Genomic DNA, 22,873 nt, shown 5'->3' with positions numbered 1-22,873 from the left:
TTGGCTCGACAGGCAAAATTAATAAAATTTGAATAATGTGTGATGATCACGATGCCATTATTGACAAAACTTTAAAAAGTACATTGATACAATATTTCTCATTTAACTTACATGCGATTTCTGATTTGCAGTACGAATTTATAATATGAAATACGAAATGGGAAAATTATTTTTGCTGTAGAAAGAAATCGAACTAGTGTACGTTTTGCGATGGTATGAAATAATGTGTTCAAATCGGTTTGGGATAGCCTTTCAACACAACAGCTGTCATACGCAATTTCGCCATCTTATTTCCGATCCAACACATCGCGCTGTTAAACACGTTAATGAAGCAAAAGAGTGCCTTTAGATTTAACGACGACATTAGAGGTCTGTTAGCCTTAACGAAGGTTGGAGAAATGCCTCGATGTGCTAATGTAGCGTTAACTTGATTTAACGCTTCTTTAAAATTTAACGCGCATTGAGCGAACCGGGCATTCGCGTTGCGGCAAAGACTGACCACGGGAGGAGGAGGCGTGTTTTTGGCATGCCTGTTTAGCCGGCGCAGTTGCCGGTGATCCTTACCGGATACAGACCAGTGTTGCCATATTCAATTGACAGAACAGAGCTAAGTCGCCTAATCGGGTCTATCTTACTCTGAAGGTGTCCAGTCACACTGGGGAACGATGGCGCAGTGGTAGCGTCGCCGCCTTGTAATCAAGGGATCCCGGGTTCGATACCCGGTGGAGGCACAAGTGGTTCGGATCAAACTTTAAATTGTCCCGATTAGCATTACTGTTCATGAAGTGGACTTAAATCGCCAAATCAAAATTTTAAAAAATCAAATCACACTGGGGCAAAAGCAAAATACCAAGTGATATTTTGTATTTACACTAAATATCAGCGATTATGAAAGTCCTCTTTGACCTTCTTCGACATCATGGGCGAGAAGGAGAGGAGAGGGATGGGTATGGTCAAGTGGGGCCTTTGTCCTTCTAAAAATGTCAACCTAAAATTCTATATTTCACACATATAACATTATTTCGGTTACAGGAATTTGTGATAATTGTTGATAATACTGATTGAGATTGACATACGTTGTCGCAGGAATGCAATAATTTCGGATTGAAGCATTGTTTTTGAGGTGGTAGAACTGTTTTTGGGTGAAAACAATACTTACAAGCATAATTTCCCGATTGTTATCTTAGCACGCTCTGAAGTGTCAGGTGTCGCAGGTTCGAATCCTCAGCAAGAAATGGTTATTTCAATGTTCGTTGTTATTATTTTACTTACATAATTATAAAAATTAATAATTATATACACAAAGAAATAATAATTTTATTTTAATAATTCACCATGCATCCTCATCGTCACGATTATCCTATAAAGCGAGAGCCTTAAAGGTAGCATAGGACGTAAAATATACGAAATAGTAGTGGTGTCAGAAATGAGATTTCAGTGGATTTAGCGAAACATGGGAGTGGGAGTAGTTAGGAAACAGATGAAGACTACATCTACTCTACATACGTCTTATTTGGAACGAAAAGTTTCGCGATTTGGGCAAATCTGGTTTCAAAAGAACTAAGATGGCAACAGTAGTAGAACTGGACTTCTTGCAGGTTCCGAAGGAAATATTGGGGATGCTGAGAGGGGAGGGGGCAAGGAGGGTGCTTCAACGTGTTACAAAAGTAAACAACGGTTTGTGGGAGGGACTGTGCAGTGGGAGTTTTGTGAGTGTTGTCTTTCGTCTTTATGTTGTTTTCGGGCATTGTCAATTAATTAATGGAGCTTGCTCCGAGTTCCGAGGTGGCGGGTTCATCCTATCTGAACAGTGTGTGTAATCGTGCGATAGAAGATATTTTGAAGCAATCTTTCGGTTCGTTCTATTGCAGAAAAAAGCGAAATTGTGGCGAAAGGGAGGCCAAAGCCTGTTTTGAACGATTTAAAAACCAAGTCGTCTGCTGGATATGACCGACATTTTCAATGTTTCGTGGTATAACGACTATCCGTGGTTATGTGGATGTGCGCAGTTGTCGAAACTCTTTTGTTGGCCATGTACTCTATTTTCGGGTGAAAAAAAAGTGTCGAATTCAGATGTGGATAACATGGACCATGACCATGACGCACCCAAAAATTCAAATTCAAATGAAAAACTTCTCTTTATGAAAGCATCATAGAACATTTTTCATTTGATTTGATTGATTTTGCTTCGCTTGTGCCACTTTTGGCTAATTTGCGAAGATGAGGATGAGTGATGATATGATTAAATTGATGAATAGACATCACAAACGTCCATGCCCAAGCTAGGATTCGAACCCGGGACTCCAGCATCATATAACTATTTTCAAAGTCGGATTGATCTGCTCTATAAGTAGCCTTCGATGTTTCTGTAAGTATCAAATTACGTATTATTGTGTCAACAACCAATGTTTGCGATTTCACTTTAGTCCTTATGTCAACAATTGTTTTTCTAATAACTTTACCAAAATCTAGTATTGAATTGCATACGTACCAGATTAATATTATATGAACTACTTGGAAGACATTTGGGGGGGGGGGCATGAGGTAGGGAGGCGCCCAAGTCTCCCCTAAATGTCCTACTGATAACCGGTAACACTTTTAAAAATCCACGCCACGCCACTGATGCTACTGCTTATACTCACGAAATAATTAGTGCCGATGATTTATCTGAGGTTAACATGTTGGGGTGAGGTGTAGAAATTGTTCATTAACGTGTAGAAGTTGTAAAATAAGCTTTTCAATTCTCGCAATGATTCTCCGTACACAAGCTATGACACAAGTATGCGAACCATATTTGTTAATATGAACAATTGACGTTCGCAATTAGTTAGTGTCTACAGCGTTGCCACACTGTTGATTTCATACTTGGAGAGCATGGATCGTGTAAGAATGGCGGAAGAGAACTGTAAAAAAGTTGTACAGATTGATCAGATCGTACCATTATTTCGCCTAGCCGGTAAGCTCTACGATCCCACACCGAAATGCGTCGAGAATGGCGAAGAAGACGACAGTGACAATCACGATGTAGAAGAGCATGTGGAATGTGGACTGATTTGATTACAGGTAAGTTTGGCAACAATGCATCGATCGTAAAATTGCAGGATACGAAAATGGCGTCTTCGATTAAGAACGTTTGCCGTTAAAGTGCTACGAAAATAAGATTTTTTATCGGTTCGTTATCACAATTATCGCAAAACCATTCACGGATAGCCCCACTGACCATTCTTGGTAAGGTTAGGTTAGGTTAAGCAAACATAATTAAAATTTAAGGTCGTAAAACAAAACAATACATGGTTAGCCCCACGAAACATTCACGGTAAGGTTAGGCAAGCATAGTTAAAATTTGGGGTCGTAGTAATGTCAGGAATATATATTTCGTTCCTTAAGTATTCGAAACGCAAAATCTTACGATAAATAATGAGCAATTGTGCATTGTCGGTTGCGATCACAGACCCCCTTATTTTGCCATTTCTACGCGTGACTCCCAAATTTTAACTTCAAATTCGTGATTAGGAAGCCTTAATGAGTGAGTATGCGAAATATTACAAAAATCGGGGAGAGGTCAGGTATTGTAAATTCGCTCCTAAAAAAGTAATTTAAATATCGGTGGACAATTTGCCTACCGTTATCTTTGCCGTCGACTGTACATACCAGAGTGCCAAAGGACCCCACCCCCTTTTCCCAAGAGAACCCTTTCTGTTCCCAACAACATGGGAAAACGAAGTAAACTGAAGTAATTGAAATACCAATACTGTGATTAAATTGTAAATTAATTGTATATACACTTTTCATGCACAGCTGTCAATCACTTGCAAGAATTTCCGCCGTATTTTACACACGTTCTTATGACTCTTTGCAGGAGCACCAACTTTTGAGGAACCATTTGGTTAGCTGAACCGGGAGACAGGATTTTCTATTGTTCCGGGCCATTTCTGAGAGGAATACATGAATTTTAATTATTTTATAGTGGTTGTTTTTGCTTATTTTAGTAATAAGTGGTTATTTCGAAGATAACTGTTTTTTAGTCCCTAATCGGGGAAAATTATAAAAAAAATCTGTCGATGCACATCACTGTGCCTATCAATCCTTATCCTGGTTATTGCCCTTATCCCCCTTATCATCCTTTGCATTCCTAAATGACGATGTGTAGTGTAAATAATATAGGACACTGATTTTATATTACAATTAAGACATTATTATGAAATATTTTATCAGTAATTAAGTTGTGAGAATTTTTTAAATGTATAATGATGAAACAGTTTGTTTTCTTAAGGGCGGGGATTTATAAAATATAATAACAGGCAAATTATTGGCTGGATTCGAGCCACACAGGTCTATAGAAGTTGACGCAACTGCATCCTTTTTTGTTCGGCCAATCGGGACTAGATCTACAGATAAAAGGGAGAATCTGAAAACTTGTGCAATGAGCCATCGCCTGAAATCGAACCTGGCACGAATTGTACAAGGCAATGGCGTTACCACTGCACTATCAGGAGTCCAGAATCCTTCGTACTGTAGTAGATATTGCTCTTGTACATCTAGATCAAGAAGAGAAAATCCCTGTGGCGTTGTCGTGAAGTTTTCAACCGTAAGCGAGAGAACGGAACGTAGGAGATGCAATTAGCTACTTGCTAGGTAACGCTATGTCCAACGTGGATACGGGCAGCACGGTGCGTGCGGGGCGATGCGAGCAACGCGGCAGTCGTATCCGATCAAACCTGTAGTCAGAAATGAGCCCGTCCTACGTAGACACGTGACGCGTGCGATTCGTCCGCTCGCAACGTTTGATTTTCAAACAGGTTTGTTTTGTATCGCATTTGCCGTCCGGTGGCCAGTCGCCAAGAAAGATGGAAGGGCTTATTGCAGAAGTGCAAAGAAGAAATATGTTGTGGGATAAAAGAAACCCTCGTTACAAAGATCGTTTAATTGTTGATACGGAGTGGGATTCCGTAGCTGAGAGTACAGGAATTAATGATAACAAGCACCATCCAATCTTTTCACAATATAGTCAAAGGTGTTTATTGTCATTCTTGTGTACTGATGAAATGCATTTTCATCTGCTCGTAGCTGCGGATACAGATGATGAAATTCTCCATACGACAACCTATTTCTGAAGATTGTGTGCGTCTTTTGTCTGTGACGTCTCTTGTGTTCCTTCAATATTTTCATTTTAATTACACTACTTTCCATTAATAGCACGGAGCGCACCGAACTGGAAGCCATGTTCGTCGCAACTCCTCAACACAATCGCACGCAGTAACGTTGGACACTCCCTGCGTTCACGCACATATCTGCGGTGCGGCGCTCGCATCACACCGCACGCACCGCGCTGCCCGTATCCACGTTGGACATAGCGTAATCCTGCCCTTGTGTTGCCTAAATGCGTGGCGTCTACTTTCTCCCAAGAGAGCGAAAGTAGAGACGTAATATTTAAGTATTTGACAAGGAAGCAAGAAAAGGAAGTTACGCATATGCAGTACCGGGTGTACAAATTTTGGGCCCTCCCGCAAAATATTACTGAAGGCCCCATTTTATATAAATACATGTAATTGTGAAAGGAAATGTCAAAGCTATTGCCGACATTTACGACACACACACACACACATCTCGAAAAATTGGTGCCACGTTTAATTGATGAAGCAACACTGACATAGAACACCCATGTCCAGACCCGAATTCGAATCCGGTACCCCTGTTGTACCGCGCTGTGATAACCACTTCGCCACGGAGGTCGGCGTGCCTCTGGAGAGCTAAGTATTGTATCCTTCATACAGAAGTTTTGTAAAATCATGTGCAGATGCAATTTTTTGATACATTTATTTTGAGAGTTGTTTAAAGAGACAACAATTCGGCTACGTAGAACTTCCAGCGAAAAATGCGGGCTCGACCAGGACTCGAACCCCGTCTCTCTAACACTGAGCTATCGAGCCGGCCTAGCTTTGCCTGATTTTTCGCTGCCGCTGTTTTACCTGTGTGGAATCGTCGAATGACACGGTACGCCAGAGACCCAGGTTCGAGTCCTGGTCCAGCCTGCATTTTTCGCTGAAAGTTCTACGTAGTACATCTCCTGGGTGTGCTTAATTTAAAGAGCAATTCAGCTGTTTCATAATATTTCTGTAATGGCTCTGTTTTTTGCTATCAGTTCGTCATGTGTTGTGTTTGGTGTGCATTAGTGGTTAGGTAAGCAAATCAGGTTCGAGGGCACCCAAAGTAAATAGTAATTTCATTCTATCCATGGGGCTTTTCGTCCCTTGCTCCGCCGTGTTGGACTTCTAGTAATGAAGTCATAATGTTTCGGTGATCTTTTCTTCTCTGCTTTGCGGTGCTGGACAAATAACTACGTCTATTTTTTTTACAAGGGCCTTCTCAAGGTTTGTTTAGCTATTTGCTCTTCCCCGCTCCCCCTTCCCCTGCGTGGTTTTGCAGTTTATAGATCCGGCATGCGGAGACACTCGGGGACAAATGATTGTATCCGAGTTTGCTGCGATTTTTCTCAGTATATATTTTCAGCTGCACCTTGCATAAGCTGCATATATCAATTTACTCTACACTGTTATACTTCTATTTAGAGCCACAATGTCTTTATCCATGTTTATTTTTTGCATGTTTGTTATTTTGCGTTGGTTTTCTTCCTTGTTTGGCTAATTGCGGCGATGAAGATGCATAATGTTAACAACATGGGTGAAGGCATATTCACAAAGTAACATTCATGGACAGACCTGGACTCGAACCCGATATCTTCTCTTGCGAGATCGAAAGTCGACCTTCGTTCGTTCGAGGTAGTGATGGAAATCAAGCAATTTCTCGAAATATATTTCCACATAAATGGATGAACATAATATAAACATTACACCAGGTCACCAGCATACAAATCCTTTACGGAACCAGATATTAACTAGTTTGTCTTCTTGGAATTTACATTCTACAGAAATGATAAGCTCCACGAATTCTCTTCGCAGTAAATTTAGGAGAGAATCTTGTCGAGTCATAGTAGGAAGTTTGCCAAAGCATCTTTTTATCACGTTCTGTTGCAAGCATTACTAAAATAATCATTATTATTATGCCGACTAAGCAGATTTCAATCTTGATTTAAGTGGGTGTTTTTATTAGAGTGACACGTACATCCAAGTACTGGAAACTAACATAACATCCACATAAAACGACATCGTTGTAGTTGTGAAGTCAGATCAATTTAATGTTGCGTTGTACCGTCATTTTTACAGGAAGGATGGAAGGTAAAGGGACAATCAAATGGAAGGATATATTACTAGCCTTCGTTACCCGGAACAATTCTATCATTCATATGGAGTAATTGAGACAAGCGGTCTCGGGTTCGATCCCTGGTGGAAGCTCCGAAATGTCAGTGTTGAGTGAGGACAATTAGAGAACTACTTGAAAAGAATTGCGTCTGGCGTGACGTCTAGAAAGCCAGAAAACAGCGGTGATGCGCTACAATCATTATAATTAATTTATCGTTAAGCTCTGGCAGCATGTCACTGACGGATAACAAAAATACTATCCCGGGTTCGAAACCCGGTCGAGACAAATTGCACAGTGGTTTTTAAACTGTAGGTCAAGTCCCAATTAGCTTATATCTCCTCATGGACGTCCGCAGAATTTTTTCCAGGGAGGGGCAAGGAAGGTATTTTTTTTCCAGGGGGGGACAACGTGGCATATTTTCCCCAATAATAGTGTTCTTCCCTCAAAAAACATTGTTTAAATTTGAATCTATCATGTTTGTGCAATAATTAACACACATTATTGTGGCTGAAATGAAATTACATGTGTGAAATACATATAATTTTTGGTTGATTTTCATTTTCCAGTGGGGGCATGCTCCCCTTCCGGACGCCCATGTATCTCCTGTGCATAAAGTGGACTTAAAACAACAATACAACTACAAAGAATTACAACTGCAAGAGGTACATTTTGCCTTTTGTCATCCTGACTTAGTGGCTAGCGTTGGACGATGAACCCTCCTCCATCTAACACGTGCACAACACGTCCTTGAAACACACACAGAGACCACACTAATTATTCTCGCCAGGAAAAACTACCATTCACGCTGCGAGTACTGACCACAAGTTGCAATATCGTAACCACGCCTCCCGTAGAGATAACACGTCAATTGATATTTGAAAGCTATGCGTAGGCTGAAAAATTATCTCCTTCTCCGCGAACAGCTTCGAACAGAAGCACAGCCGTTTTAACCAGTTCTCCATCCACCTGTTGAGTGAACACATATGTTTGAGGATGTTCGAATTTTTTCAGCTGTTAGGGGCGTGCCTAGTAAGCCAACATTGAAGCGGAAAGTAAAATTGTAAACAAGGTGTGTTGAAGTTGACATGAAATGGTGTGTGCGCTGAATAGTGTAAAATTTGCTGAGTCACATCGAGACATCTCTGAAAGATGATATCTGCTGTGGAGGCAGTCGGAAAATTGTAATAGTGCGAAAGAAGACGACAAAATGGAAGGTTATTCATCAGATAGCAGTGACAGTGATAATCCACTTTCAAGTAAAGTTTTGGATTTTTCGTATTTAATGTTGGATTACAAGTCGTTGGAGCATAATTTAGATGCATTTGCGAGTGCTGACAAGAAAACAACAGACAACATAGAATCTCTTCTGTTGTATCACAACCAACTACACACTGTACCAGGAAATATCAGGAGGTTCGAAAATTTGAAATCTGTGGACGTGAGTTCTAACAGGCTGAGATATATACCAGAAATTTTACTGGGTTGCAATTTAACAACACTGATTATCAAGAATAATGGTTTGGATGAAGACTGCTTTCCCAAAAGTTTCAGTGGGTTGTCAAACTTGAAAGAATTGAATTTTAGTGGCAATAACTTAACAAGATTTCCTGAACAAATACTGGATCTTACTAATCTCAAATACCTTTACTTGGGCGGTAACAGAATTTCTGATATACCAAAAGGTATATGGAAATTGCAAGGGTAAGTTCATCATGTGTGCTGTGAGGTAAAGTCAGTTGTTGCAGGATGTCATTAAATTTATTCACTGGTTTCTGAAAGAAAGAAAAAAACAAAAAACATGCATTGCGGAATATTCTTTAAGGTGAAGTTATGCCTTTTTCTATAAAATAGTGTCAACTTTTCATATTACGAGGGGTCTCCCCAATGGCGCAGTGGTAGCGTCGCTGCCTTGTGATCAAGGGGTCCCAGGTTCGATACCCGGTGGAGGCACAAGTGGTTCGGACCCCACTTTAAACTGAAGGTCCAGTCCCGATTAGCCTTACTGTGCATAAAGTGGACTTAAAACACCAACTCATATTACGAGTCATTATTTCTCTTGCTTGTTCCGCTGTGGTAACAGACAATATTGTGTGCACTCGTCATGGATCATCGTGCGGCGTGCTTGTGTTTTGTTGATTTGGAGTGGGTACGCAGTGTTTCAACCTCCTTAACCGAAAAATACCTACTTTCATGTTCATTATGTCATCAGAAACCATTGATGGATAGTCCCAAGAAACCATTCACGATAGCCCCACGGACCTTTTCCAGCAAGGTTAGGTTAGGTAAGCATAGTTTTAAAAAAAAGGCATATGGAAACACTGGCGAGACCGCGTGACTTTCGATGCTCGCGCCATCTGCAGATACATAATGGAAACAATGGCATAATGTCGCTGTACAGAAAATGCAAGTTCCTTACATAAAAAGTTATTATTTCTTGTTCTGCAGCATTTTATGCTGAAGTTTTCAGTTTCCGCGAAATAAAATACCTCGAAGAACTTCGACAATGCCACAGAAACTGATTTCAGTAAGTAATTTCTCCTGTAAATTTGAAGAAATCCGTTCGGGTGATATGGCATATTTACCAACTTCTTTTGCTTCACGTTGCATGCATTCAATTTGAACCAAATAGAAAACTGAATTGGCAAGTGCCCAAGTTCCTTTTCTTTTATTGTAACATCTGGAAATAAAATCGAAAAGCTGGGTGATATAATGCAGTTACATATTGGATTACGATAAGTATATAATAATCATGTAGTGGGGCAAATTCTGATTACTACATGCTTCCACGAGTAGGTTAGTGCTCTTGTTCATCTTGCCATTCAGACAGCAGAGTCAAAAATGGGAATACAGCACATTGTCAAGGATAAAGTGGTGTGTATACACCTGCTCTTTCTCACTGCTTTACATTTTTTAATCTCCATTTTATGCTTTACAATGCTGGTAAAATATCAGAATTGTTAGATTTATTTTTAAGTACACTGTTTTTCCATTAGTGTTTTACTCAGACAAGTAAGCACATAGCATTAGAGGCTATGTGAATAGGTTAGAGCTGTTAAGTTTGTTCACATTAGTATTTTTACATTTCCTTTTTCTCTATGTATGTACACAAGTAAAGAAGCTTGAAAAAGATTCAAATTATGAGTTCGTTAACTTCTACTAGCTTCCTTTCACATTAAAATTTCTCAAGTAATAAAGGTTCTTGTAATGTAAAAACTCTTATTCAAAGTATATTCAATACCTATATTCTGGCTTACAATAAGAGAAAGCCACTTAAATAACTGCTTTTGCAAAGTGTTGGATAGAACATACTGATCTAAACATTAGGATAAGAATAAAACATAGCCTATTATCATGTCTGGTGACCGAGTGTCCATCAGATAATTGTTATTTTGGTACTACTTTACTATACCGGAGACACCTATCAATGATTTATTTCGCAATTTTTTACATTGTTAACGTACTATTCAGCATTATAGAACATTTCTTTAGGTGAAATAATGAATTTCTAACGAAAACAATGTCTATTTCTTACAATAACGAGTACTTACTGTTGTTCCTTATTTCCCACAAACCTTCCACGGGCATCCCAAAAATTCACGATAGCCCCACGAACCATCACGGGGATGAGGTATGCCTACTAGGTTAGGTTAGGCCTGTTAGGTTAGGTTCCATTAGCACTCCTTTCATTCAATTTAGCATATACAGACAATACGGGAGCGTATTGTGCCTCTCGTGCAGAAAGCAAATGTCAGCAGAAGCAATAGCACGTCGGAAATAGATTTTCGTAGAAAACCACATGCATTTGCATTAAAATGGATGGAAACTACATTCCCGAACATCAACAACGCTACAGAAAATGATTTGCGTAAGTACTTTCTCCTGTAAATTTGAAGAAATCCATCTCCGGTATAGTAAAGTGTTACCGTTATTTTTTTAAAAACTGTCAATCTTGTTTTACATAACATGAAACTGGTTCCCATTTGCAAAATATGCATGGATTGAAAATTTCTGTGTAGTCACAGGCACACATTTAAATGGCATAGAAACACTGTGGTTTGTGTCATGTTATCAGAACTGTAGTGGAACCACAAGCAAAAAAAAAAAAAAAAAAAACTGCTCAGACCCAGGACTCCTGTGCACCATACTCCCACTTGGAGGGGAGGGGCAGAGTGGAGCATGCTTCCTTATAGCCAGAGTTGAACAGAAGAAGGGGGAGGGGCACGGAGACTTTTCGTCGAAGGTTCTTTTGTTTGTGGTTGCTCTATAGAAGACATACACTGCAGCAGGGGTTCAGAGGGGGCACTAGCACCAAGTTGTCTTCCTATTCTATTGAATGTTTCATTGTAGGTTACATGTGCTGTATATGGGTGGAAATAGACTGGTTGAAGTTCCTGCTTCTCTTGGGCAATTGAAGCTCCTGCAAGTACTTGTTCTGTGCGACAACATGTTGGAGAGTTTGCCATCAACCATTGCCAACTTGAATAACTTGAAATCATTACTTCTTCACAAAAACCGTTTGAGAACTCTCCCACCAGAAATAATAGCTTTAAAATATCTTGCCGAGGTGAGTAAATATCATCCATCTCTTTAGAATTAACAACAAGATATTTATATTTGTTCATGTCCCCATGTCATGATGTTATTCCAGTACCTACATCTATATTTAGTGAAAATGAACCGATATTAAAAGCACATGTCATGTCATAGGTGCACCCTGAAAGTTTTTAAAGTAACATTTTAACTACTGAAAAAGTATTGTGCAATTATGAATACAAATGTATCCAAATAATTGTATTTTCCTCAGTTAAATAAAGTACAAAAGGAGGGAAGTTCTGACCTCATTATTATTATTTATTATTATTAAAGTAGGGTTACAATTAAGCTTACATTTTTTTTTACATTGATTCCGAACAACAAAAACAGCTTTTTGCCCTACATGAATTAATATACAGTTATGCTATTTGTTTATAAGTATACATACAATGGAATATTATAAATTTATATAATTGAAAAATATAAGAAATAGACTAAAATAAACATTTTTTGCAGCTACGTTTTATGAAGGAAGAAATGAGGTAGAATAGGCACAGTGTCAGTATTCATAAATTAATGTCCTAATTTGTTGTTTAAATGTGGCCAAATTTCTCTCCTTTCTGCAATTTACAGGCAGTTGATTCCACGCTTTACTTGCCAGTGATGACAGGGATTTTGATCCGTATCTTGCCTTGTTACATTTTGGTACTCGGATACTGTTGGTGTTGTTGGATCGCAGATTGGGATAATTTCTATTACTAGATATCATTACTTTGTCCTTTAATAAGTGGTGGTGCTTGTTAATTGCCTGGTGAATTTTTAGTAGAAATGCATATTTTCGTCTGGATTCCAGCGTGGGTAATTGGAGTTCTTCTCTGCTTGCACGTGAGGTCGTGTGCGCTGTATTTCTTATGCTACGAATAGCCCAAATTTGCATTTTCTCTAGTTTCGTGGTGTTATTTCTATTAATCCCATAAAGTACAGAGGAACAGTATTCAAGTAACGGCCTAATAAATGCTTTGTAGAACGCTAATTTGTGGGCAAGGTGTACATATTTGCAGACAAATTGAAACTGCTTGATTTTAGGTGCTGCGCGTGAACACATTCTTTTTACATGTTGTGAAAAGGATAAACTTTTATCTAGGTGCATACCGAGATATTTTAGAGATTCACATGGTTTTATATTGAAATTTCCTATTTTAATGTTGTCAATTAGCGTATTGTTATTATTTTCACTGGATAGTATTAATACTTGCGTCTTAGACTCGTTCACTTTCAACATGTTAGATTGATACCACTCAAGAACTTCGGGCATATTTTCCTCAATATTTGAAATTACTTTTTCTAATTTGCTTGACGCGCAGTACAGGAGGCAGTCATCTGCGTACAAATATAATTCAAACCCAAATTCCCTGTCTGCGATGTCATTCACAAACATGTTAAACAGTTTAGGACCTAGAATAGATCCCTGTGGTACACCGAAAGATACATTTACACGGTTTGAAATCGAGTTGCCTACTTTTGTGTCGATACTCCTATTCCATAAATAACTTTCGATCCAGTTGCATGCAAGGGCAGAGAAATTAAATTGCTGATGTAATTTCTGTATTAATAAATTTGGTTGAACACTGTCGAATGCTTTACTGATATCTAGAGAAATAATGCCAATGTATTGCTTCCCTTTACGATCTAATATATTTCTCCAGTTATGTATCAGTTCGTGCACGAGTAATTCTGTCGAGCGATTTTTTCTAAAAGCAAACTGTCTATCTGTCAGTAGATTGTTAGAATGTAAGTATTGTTCTAATTGCTTGTCTATTACCTTTTCAAGAATCCTGCTTAATGAGGAAGTAATTGATATGGGGCGATAATTATTAACTTGCGTCGGGGACCCCCCTTTAAATATAGGTGTGACCCTTGCGTGTTTCCAAGTGTTAGGAAAGATTCCGCTTTTTAAGGATGAATTAATTATATCTGTGAGAGGTTCGACAATCCATGGGGCGAGTAGATATATTATGCGATTACTTATTTCATTGAAATCTGGACCTTTTCTGAGGTTAAGTTTTTGAAGAATTTTCATAACGTCATCACTTGAGACGGGCTTAAAACTGAAGCTGGTTTCTTGATATTTAGCGTCTTTTTCATTTTGTTTGCTACTTTCATTTTTCTTCGCCCTTAAATTGTTAGTGAATGTGTTGGATATTGACTTACCGACGTTAGCAAAGTGGTCATTGAGGACGTTCGACACCCTCGCATCTTCCGTAATTGTTTCATTGTTATGTTCAATAGATGCGATGGATTGGCTTTTGCTATCATTTCCAGTTAAGAACCTGAAAATCTTGAATTTGTTATTGCCTGAATATTTATCGGAATAGATCTGCGTAAGGATATAATTTCTTTTCGCATCTTTTACTGTTTTTGTTACATAGTTCCTTATGGTCTTATATTGTTCCCACGTGTAATTATTATTATTATTTGGACTACGTGCGCGCTTAAACATCCGGTTCTTGAGTGATATCAATCTAAGAAGACCGCCAGTGATCCAGGGACGCTTGTTGCCCCTAACACGAAACGTTTTTATTGGCGCATAGACATCCAGAGCTTCGGTTATTAATGACTGCAAATATGTCACCTTATCGTTTATATCCGACATCATTGTTGTTTTGTGAAAGGGTACAACGAACTGTTGTTCAGGGAAATTTTTAAAAGAACGCTTAGTTACGAGTATTCTTGGAGATCTTTGTGGCCTTAGGTTAATTGAGGTGTATATCAGAAAATGATCGCTTAAATCATGCATTACTACGGCGGATTTATCATGCAATTCTTTCTTGTTGGTAAAAATGTGATCTATGAGACTCTCACTCGTGTCGGTGACGCGTGTCGGCAGGCGAACGAGCTGCTTGTACCCCGCTGATTCCATCGTATCGAAAAATGCATTATCCGCTGCAGTTGGTTTCATGACGTCATGATTTGTATCCCCAACGAGAACCGAAGCGTGGCAAGCCGGAAATGACTGCAAAATATTTTCTAGTTTTTCATTAAAAGTGACGGGGGCCTTGGGATGTCTATATACGCATCCTAGAATTAAAGGTTTGTCATTCTGTTTGAGTTTTAAAGACACCCACAATCCTTCAATGTCTACATCTGACACAGAATATATAAGTTCCGATATTACAGCTGTTTTTACGTAAACAATAATACCTCCCCCTTGCTTAGGATAGTCTCGATCAAGTCTGTACATTTTGAACCCTTCAATTTCAACGTGTTTGTCTGGAATGGAATCATCGAGCCAAGTCTCGGTGATTGCAACGCATGTGAAGTTTATTATATGGGAAGCTGCGATTTCATCTATTTTGTTCTTTATGCGGTTAATATTGACGTGGCCCACCGTGATATTTTCTGCGTTTTCGGGGAAAGCAAGGTCTTCTACGTGCGGATACAAGTTTGCAAGGAATCTCCGGTTTGCCACGCTCAGCCTGTGTAACGTCACGGGGGGTGGCGGCTCATTACCAGGCGGGGAGGGAGGAAAACTATTTACAGCCCCAGCATTGTGGTCTCGACCTTGGCCTCGGGGGGAAGGGAGAGAGTGACCATTCTTGCAAATATCAGGGAACATCTTTCAGGGGTGTCCAACGAACTATCTGGCACTGACACTGCACATTGACCTCTTGCCTTCCTACATTTGAAACAACGAAACTCATTATTAATAAAATGACTGAAAAAAATATAATATATGTGAGACAAAAATTAAATTATTTAAAGAAGAAAGGTAAAACTAAAAAATATAAGATTCAGAAGCACATGATTGAAGTGAGTGAATGATTACGGTGGTTAATATATGCAACGAGTGCCAACCGAGGGCAGAGTTTGTCATTTTCCATACTTGTTTAGGTCATCCAGGCTGTCTATTTTAACTGTGGCGTTGTTGTGTAGTGCCAGGATGTTGCCATCCGAAGTCCACACGCGTTGAAAAGTTCCACTATTTCTTACCTGGTGAAACAGCTGCAGGTTTTGCCGGGTGAGGTTTTCCGTGATGGAAACGTGGGATGCGGAATCCTTCAGGGTGCGGAATCCCTCTTCTGTGTACACCTGCTTGGTGTACTAATGATTGGGAACTAATGTGTTCGTAACGATGTGTAAGAAATATTGAACACTACAAATGAAAATAATTCAACTTTCAAGTTAAACACAGTACTTCTTCCATAATAAATAGTACATATATGTCATCCATTATATTTCTATATTTTCCCTTGAAGGTCTCAATAACATTCTTAAAATCAAATCTGAATTTGGGAGATTATAACTTTTTTTGCATGTAATAATTATTTATTTTTAGTTCTCATTGTATATTGTTCACGAGAGGGACTGCAGTTGATGTTGAAGAGTTCATGTCTTCTTTTCTTTAAATATTACATGTGTGATATGTCTTTTTATTACCCCACATGTTATTGTTTTTCTTTGTAGTTGAGCTTACGTGACAATCCACTGGTTGTAAGATTTGTGAAAGATATGACCCACACTCCACCAACCTTGCTTGAACTCTCTGCACGTGTGATCAAAATCAACAATATAAGCTACAAATCGGAAGAATTACCAGCTACCCTTGAGGAATATCTGAATTGTGCTCATCGTTGCGTCAACCCAAAATGCAGAGGTAATGACAAATTAATTTTATTTAATTTTTTTTTGTGCATAGCTTGTTAAGAAATAACATTTTATTGTAAGAAAACAAATACATATTACAGACTATTATAGTTTTTTTTCTGCACAAGAGTCACCTTGGCGGCTGTGTGTGGTTAGGGGGTCCAGCTTAGTTCTTTCACAAATTTCATCCTCATCAAAATTAGCCAAGAGCGACAGAAATTCAGCATTAAATAAGAAAAATACAAATTTCTAACCTCTATTTAGCATGCTCTGCATGTAAATGCCAGAAAACCAGCAACTTTGCAGTAGATAGCGTGACAAGCCTGCTCTCACTCACCCAGTGAGCTTTCAGACTGAAGCGACACATGTCACTTAACAGTAATCAATGTAACCTTTCGAACCGAAGATACATGACAAGCTACACATGTTGCTTGTCGCTCAGATTGAGCCATTTTCTCAATGGCGTGGATCATGTTGCCTCGGTTTGTTCACGCATACACAGTGAATGCTTGCCTACAGAGTGAAGGGCCTGTTCCTTTGGTCTGAAAGCTCCCTTAATGCTGAACAGATACAAGCAGTGTGATACCAACAAACCGTAGCAACATTATTAAATTATAAAGTTGAACATATGTAGTATCAACATATACAAGGTCATGTGTTATACCATGCTTCACTACACACCAGTTTTCTTTTAAAAGTTTAGAAATACACATGGTGTATTTTTGAAGTGCATATATTTTAGGGAGAATTCACACCAAACGGACGGGCAACATGTGCCAATTGAGGATTCCACCATTCGAACACAGGCTTGCGTGGTCCGTCATGACACTACGGTGTGAAGTGTTACTGCCGATTGGCTTGTTCCCAAGTAGCGTGTGTCACTCTGGTGTGAATACTCCATGAAACTTTCAGTTGGACACACTCAGAAGCACACAAACTCTACAGCTCATTATACTGTATATAGTATTATGTGTGCATTTGGTTGTACAGATGCACATAAAGATATTTTAACTTAACTTAACTTTTTGAAGTGTCTTTTATCGTGCTGTTTGTGGGTTTTGTGTTCTTTTTAACAAGTAATTATTCCTTGAGTCTTCAAATGAGATTTTTACGTGCTTATATCCCCTAGCTTTCAGATTTTTCTTGAACAAGATGTGTGTATAACAAAGTAGCATAACTAAACTCAAATATCAACCCCTCCTCCATGTAGTACACCTTGGCTTGTTTTGTGAAACTTGTGTTGTTCATCTAGACCATTTCATCCCCATCGCTACAATTAGCCAAAAGTGGCAGAAAAGCAATGTAAAATACACGTATCAAATTGTATAAACATGAATAAATAATTAAGTATGCCAGATCCATAAAGTAGACGAGTCTTCTCAATGATATAATAAATTTGTTAGTTCTTAATGATTGTATGTTTATTATAATTATTTCTAGTTATATTAATAGCTTGACCCCCTTTTTCTGGTATAAAAATTTCTGGCGAGGCCATTTGTGGTGGTGTTGCAGGTGTACAAGGATTTAATCAGCTTGTAGTGGTCATTAATGTTAACATCTACGAGGGTCACTATTTATATTTTGAGCCTTGGCAACACTGATTGAAGTTAGGCGCGATTTGACGTTTGCACGGAATCGTCTGGCATTATTGACCATAACGTACTTCAAATGTTTTGTCAATAGCTTCATTTGTGTTGTTTATGTTGCCTTGGAGATTGCGCGACAACAATAAAATGGAATTAACTCGTGAACATTTTCGTGCGATGATTTTTTATGATTTTCGATGTGGATTATCAAGACAAGAGTGCATCGATCAACTTACTTCCATATTTGGCGATGAAGCCCCATCCTTTGCCACTGTGAAACGCTAGTATAACGAATTTAATCGTGGCCGCCATTCGCTCACCGACGAGATTCGCGAAGGTCGTCCAAAATCAGTTGTTGTTCAAGAAAACAGTAATGCTGTGCAAAACCTAATACTGCAAGATCGTCATGTGACATACTGTGAGATTGAGGCAACCATAGGCATTAGTTCCACCAGCATATATAAAATATGACATGATCATTTAGCTGTGAGAAAGGTATGTTCTCGTTGGATCCCACACAATTTGACAAAAACTCAAAAAGACGCTCGCGTCAATTGGTGCAAACAAATGCTCAATAAATACAATCGTGGTGCTTCAAAAGACGTATATAAGATTGTAACAGGTGACGAATCATGGAGATATGCATATGAGCCGGAACGTAAACAGCAGTCGACTGTATGGGTGTTTCAAGATGAACCCAATCCAACAAAAGTTGTTCGCACTCGAAGCACATCAAAACAAATGGTTGTCTGTTTTTTCGAGAAAACTGGTCATGTGGCTTTAGAGAAACGTAGAACGGTCAACTCTGAATGGTACACAACAATTTGTTTGCCAGAGGTCTTCGGTCAAATACGGAAAACAAACAAACGCCGTCGGATCATTCTTCATCAAGACAATGCCAGCTGTCACACATCTCGTCTAACAACCGACTTTATGAACAGTCAAAAAATCGAATTGATGGGTCATCTGCCGTACAGTCCTGATTTGGCACCCAATGACTTCTTCTTGTTCCCGAATGTCAAGAATAAATTGCGTGGACAACGATTTTCGTCGGCGGAAGATGCCGTTGATGCGTTCAAAAACCATATTATGGAGGTGTCTCAAGATTGGAAAAACTGCTTTGACAAATGGTTCGAACGAATGCGAAAGTGTATTGACCATAAAGGAGAATACTTCGAAAAACAATAAAGCAGTTTTCAATGCCAAATTCCTGTTTTTTCATTGTTAGGCTCAAAATATAAATAGTGACCCTCGTATGATTCAAAAGGCAACAAATAACCAATGCTCTTTCCTATTTTGTAGGAGTTTTCTTTGACACGAGAGTGGAGCACATCAAGTTTGTGGATTTCTGTGGGAAATACAGAATACCATTACTTCAGTACTTGTGTTCATCTAAGTGCATTGAGAGTAAGTCGGAAGCTGAATACACAGGGGCAAGTGACACAATGGTTAAGAAAGTGCTACTTGGCTAATACACACAATGAGGAAACGTGTCTCTTTAGATCGTAATCAAATAAGCATTAAGAACCAGTAATGCATTCAAGAATTTGTTGATATTTGTTCATTACCTAAGCTGTTGTTGATTATAGATTTATATATTTGGAACAAAATAGTGTTTGCTTCAAAACTAATATCATTTATGTATGTATATACTGATATTTTATTACCATGGTGATATTTTTATGTATAGGAACGTGTTTAAAGGCTGTGAAGTAATGGCACTAATGCTCATATATGTAATAAAAATGAGGATTGGATACTTACCCTGTGATGTACACATAAGGGTCTCATATATTTTGTGATAAAAAGGTTTATATTTTCTCATACACTTTGTTGACAAATTTCTCTATTTTGATATAAACTACTTCTGACCATTTAATAAAAGGTACTCACCTTGGCATGTTGCCCAGGTGCAGACCTCGTTGTTGGCCCATGGCATGAGCCGAGTCTTCTGTGAAAACTTGCTGTGTCCCAAAGTGATCAAATATAAATTTCACACTAAGTTGTTACTTGATCACATTCTGTAAATTTATCAGGTGGACTTTATTGTTATGTTATAAATCTTGGGTTTCAAAGCTAGGAAATTGGTTATGCATTAAAAGTATATTAATTTTTTAATCTTTTTAATTTCTTTTGCCTTATTGGCCTATGAGGTTTCAGACAAGACCAACTTTTAGTGTTCCAATAACAAATTCAACGTGACAAACATTTTATTATTTTGGACTATGCATCATCACTTTTACATGTAATGAGAAAAAATAACAATCTGCAATAATTAGGGGTCTAGGGAGAAATACCAAATTTTGAAAATTTCCTGAAAATTCATTATTTTCATTTCTCCCCAAAATTAGGGATGGGCATTACATATCTCAGAGAGTGGTCATTTATTGAGTTTTCCTCCAACTTTGGTCCATCCAGCATCCATTGGGCAGAAATTCTTTCCATAATCTGGCAACACTGCTACTCTTATACACTCATGCTCATAAATTAAGGATAATGCTAAATCTTGTACAAATAAATATTTGAGGTGCAGCTTCAAATCATGTCTGGGTACTGTACCAAAGAACTTGGGTTGACTATGACCTTGATCCAGTGTGTGGTGGTGCTGTAAGCAGACCAATGACTCACAGGAGCGAAACTGCTGACCAGAGTACAGTGCCTATAGGAAGTGTGCAGTTGTGTTCGGTTGTGCTAATTGTGAGTGTGTGTGTGAAATGGCTCAACGAACACATATTGATGATGTAATGAGGTGAAGGATACTCGAGCGGCTAGAGGCGAGTGAAAAACAGCAGGTCATGTCACAGGTGGTCCATGTGCCACAAAGTGTCATCTCGTGATTATGGCAACGATTCCAACAGACTGGAAATGTGTCTTGGCGCTACAGCAGTGGACGTCCACAGTGTAAAACACCACGAGAAGACAGGTATCTCACCGTAAGTGGCCGGAGACAAAGACTGAGTACTGCCGGGGGCCTTGCTCGAGACCTTGCAGTTGCCACTGGAACAGTTGTTTCCAGACACACTGTGTACAGACGACTCAACAGGCACGGTTTATTTGCCCGTAGACCTGCAATTTGCATTCCACTGTCAAATGGTCACAGAGTAGCCCGTAACAACTGGTGTAGAGAACACAGGACATGGTCTCAGATATTCTTCACTGACGAGTCCAGGTCAACAATAATTCTAGTTGTGTAACCATCTGGTGTGAACCAGGAACCGACCCGGTAACATCGTCGAAAGGCACCAGTATGGAGGTGATGGTCATGGTGTGAGGTGGCATTAACCTGGGTTCACATACACCCTTGCATATCTTCGACAGGTAATGTAACAGGTCAGGTGTACCAGGATGTTATTCTGCAAGACTACGTTCATCTTTTCAGTGGTGCAGTCGGCCCTATGTTCCTCCTGAGGGATGACAATGCAAGGCCACACCAAGCTGCTATTGTGGAGGAGTACCTTCAAACAGAAGACATCATACGAATGGAGTGGCCTGCCTATTCCCCCGACCTCAACCCAATCGAACATTCTTGGGATGCTCTAGGCCGACGTGTCGCCACATGTCATCCACCTCCTCGGACTCTTCAGAAGCTCAGACAGGCACTGGTGCAAGAATGGGAGGCCATACCAAACAGCTGCTCGGCAACCTCATCCAAAGTATGCCAAGCCATTGTACTGCATGTGTCAATGTGCATGGGCATCACATTCCATACTGAAACCTGTGCACATGCTCAAAGAACTGTGGAACAACAATTTACAATCTTCCTTGGCTTGTATCATATGTATGCTTTGGTTTTTCTCACGTTTTCTGCAATAAACAGGGTATGTGGATGTCTTTCTTGTGTGTTCAACATGTCATGCTACCAGAACTAGTTTGTTTCAGTGATGTATCGTGGGGCACCAAAACCTCTATTATCCTTCATTTATGAGCATGAGTGTACATTATTATTTTCCCTCCAAGAAGTATCAGCCTCTTAATGTGACTTTTCATGGTTGCAGGAATGTACCACTATTACATTTTTTCATTAATTTCCATCTATTTTAGTGGCCACAGGAGCGTGTCAAATACCAATTTCTTTGTTAAATTTCATTTTCTTCTTCCTGAAACTGTCATTATTGGGAGGTACAATGTATAAATTGTGTGGAGAGGCTATCCACATTCATTAGGCTCAGTCTGCTAAAGGTTAAACACAGGAGAGATGCAAGAACTTTACAAAATGTATGCAGGTGAATTCTGGATTTAAAAACACATTCCATATGAATTTTTTCATGCCACCCTGGTTGTCATCTTTATAATTTTGTAAAATGGGGAAAAAAAAGTTGTGTTGGTCAGTGTGAGTGTTCAAATACAGTTTTCTTGTATTGGCTACTACAAACTACTATTTGCAGAGTGAAGCAGTAACCTATAGCTGCTACAGGGCAGTTCAAAAGTTGCACAATCTTAACTTTGATCACTTTTCAATTAATGTTATTGTGCAAATTTTGCTTTGTTACTATTGCATATTTGCAAAGAAGCAACATAATAATTAGGTGCAATTGATGAAAGGACATTCAGAAAGGAACAGCCATGCCCAAGCTGGTGAATTCTTGATTTAATTGTGGATCAGCTGGGTTTCCTCTTGACACACAAAGGAATTTACATTATGATGGTAATGCTCTGAAACCATAATTATACAGGATGATTCATGATTCAGTCCGGTGTTTAAAATGTTTGTTACAAGACATACAGCAAAAAGGTGCATATCGGTACATAAAGAAAGTTCACACTCTCAATAGGTCCCATCACGTAATTGTAGATTTAGTCACTAGGTGACAGTATAATGCAGTTAACACAAATATGGTGTGCACTGGTGA

At 39.0% G+C, this 22,873-nt stretch overlaps 1 protein-coding gene across 1 annotated transcript; it reads left to right on the top strand.

Moving 5' to 3' along the window:
* The first annotated feature begins 8,068 nt into the window (after positions 1-8,068).
* Positions 8,069-20,141, top strand: LOC145980720 (leucine-rich repeat-containing protein 58). Its single transcript, XM_083113783.1, has 4 exons — positions 8,069-8,961; positions 11,608-11,824; positions 16,258-16,447; positions 19,326-20,141. The coding sequence occupies exons 1-4, from the start codon at positions 8,468-8,470 to the stop codon at positions 19,493-19,495; spliced, it is 1,071 nt and encodes a 356-aa protein (XP_082969909.1). The 5' UTR covers positions 8,069-8,467; the 3' UTR covers positions 19,496-20,141.
* The last annotated feature ends 2,732 nt before the right edge of the window (positions 20,142-22,873 follow it).

Source organism: Lepisma saccharinum, chromosome 28 (assembly GCF_977018435.1).
Source record: "Lepisma saccharinum chromosome 28, izLepSacc3.1, whole genome shotgun sequence".
NCBI classification, from domain to species: domain Eukaryota; kingdom Metazoa; phylum Arthropoda; class Insecta; order Zygentoma; family Lepismatidae; genus Lepisma; species Lepisma saccharinum.
Note: the sequence above shows the minus strand (reverse complement) of the source record. Positions and strands in the feature narration are given on the sequence as shown.

What these genes read in the sequence shown, in the direction of transcription:
- LOC145980720 (XM_083113783.1), top strand. Translation starts at nt 8,468, where the DNA reads ATGGAAGGTTATTCATCAGATAGCAGTGACAGTGATAATCCACTTTCA. An exon ending in CTTTAAAATATCTTGCCGAG is followed by an intron (nt 11,825 to 16,257) that starts GTGAGTAAATAT and finishes TTTTCTTTGTAG; the next exon opens with TTGAGCTTACGTGACAATCC. An exon ending in CGTCAACCCAAAATGCAGAG is followed by an intron (nt 16,448 to 19,325) that starts GTAATGACAAAT and finishes CCTATTTTGTAG; the next exon opens with GAGTTTTCTTTGACACGAGA.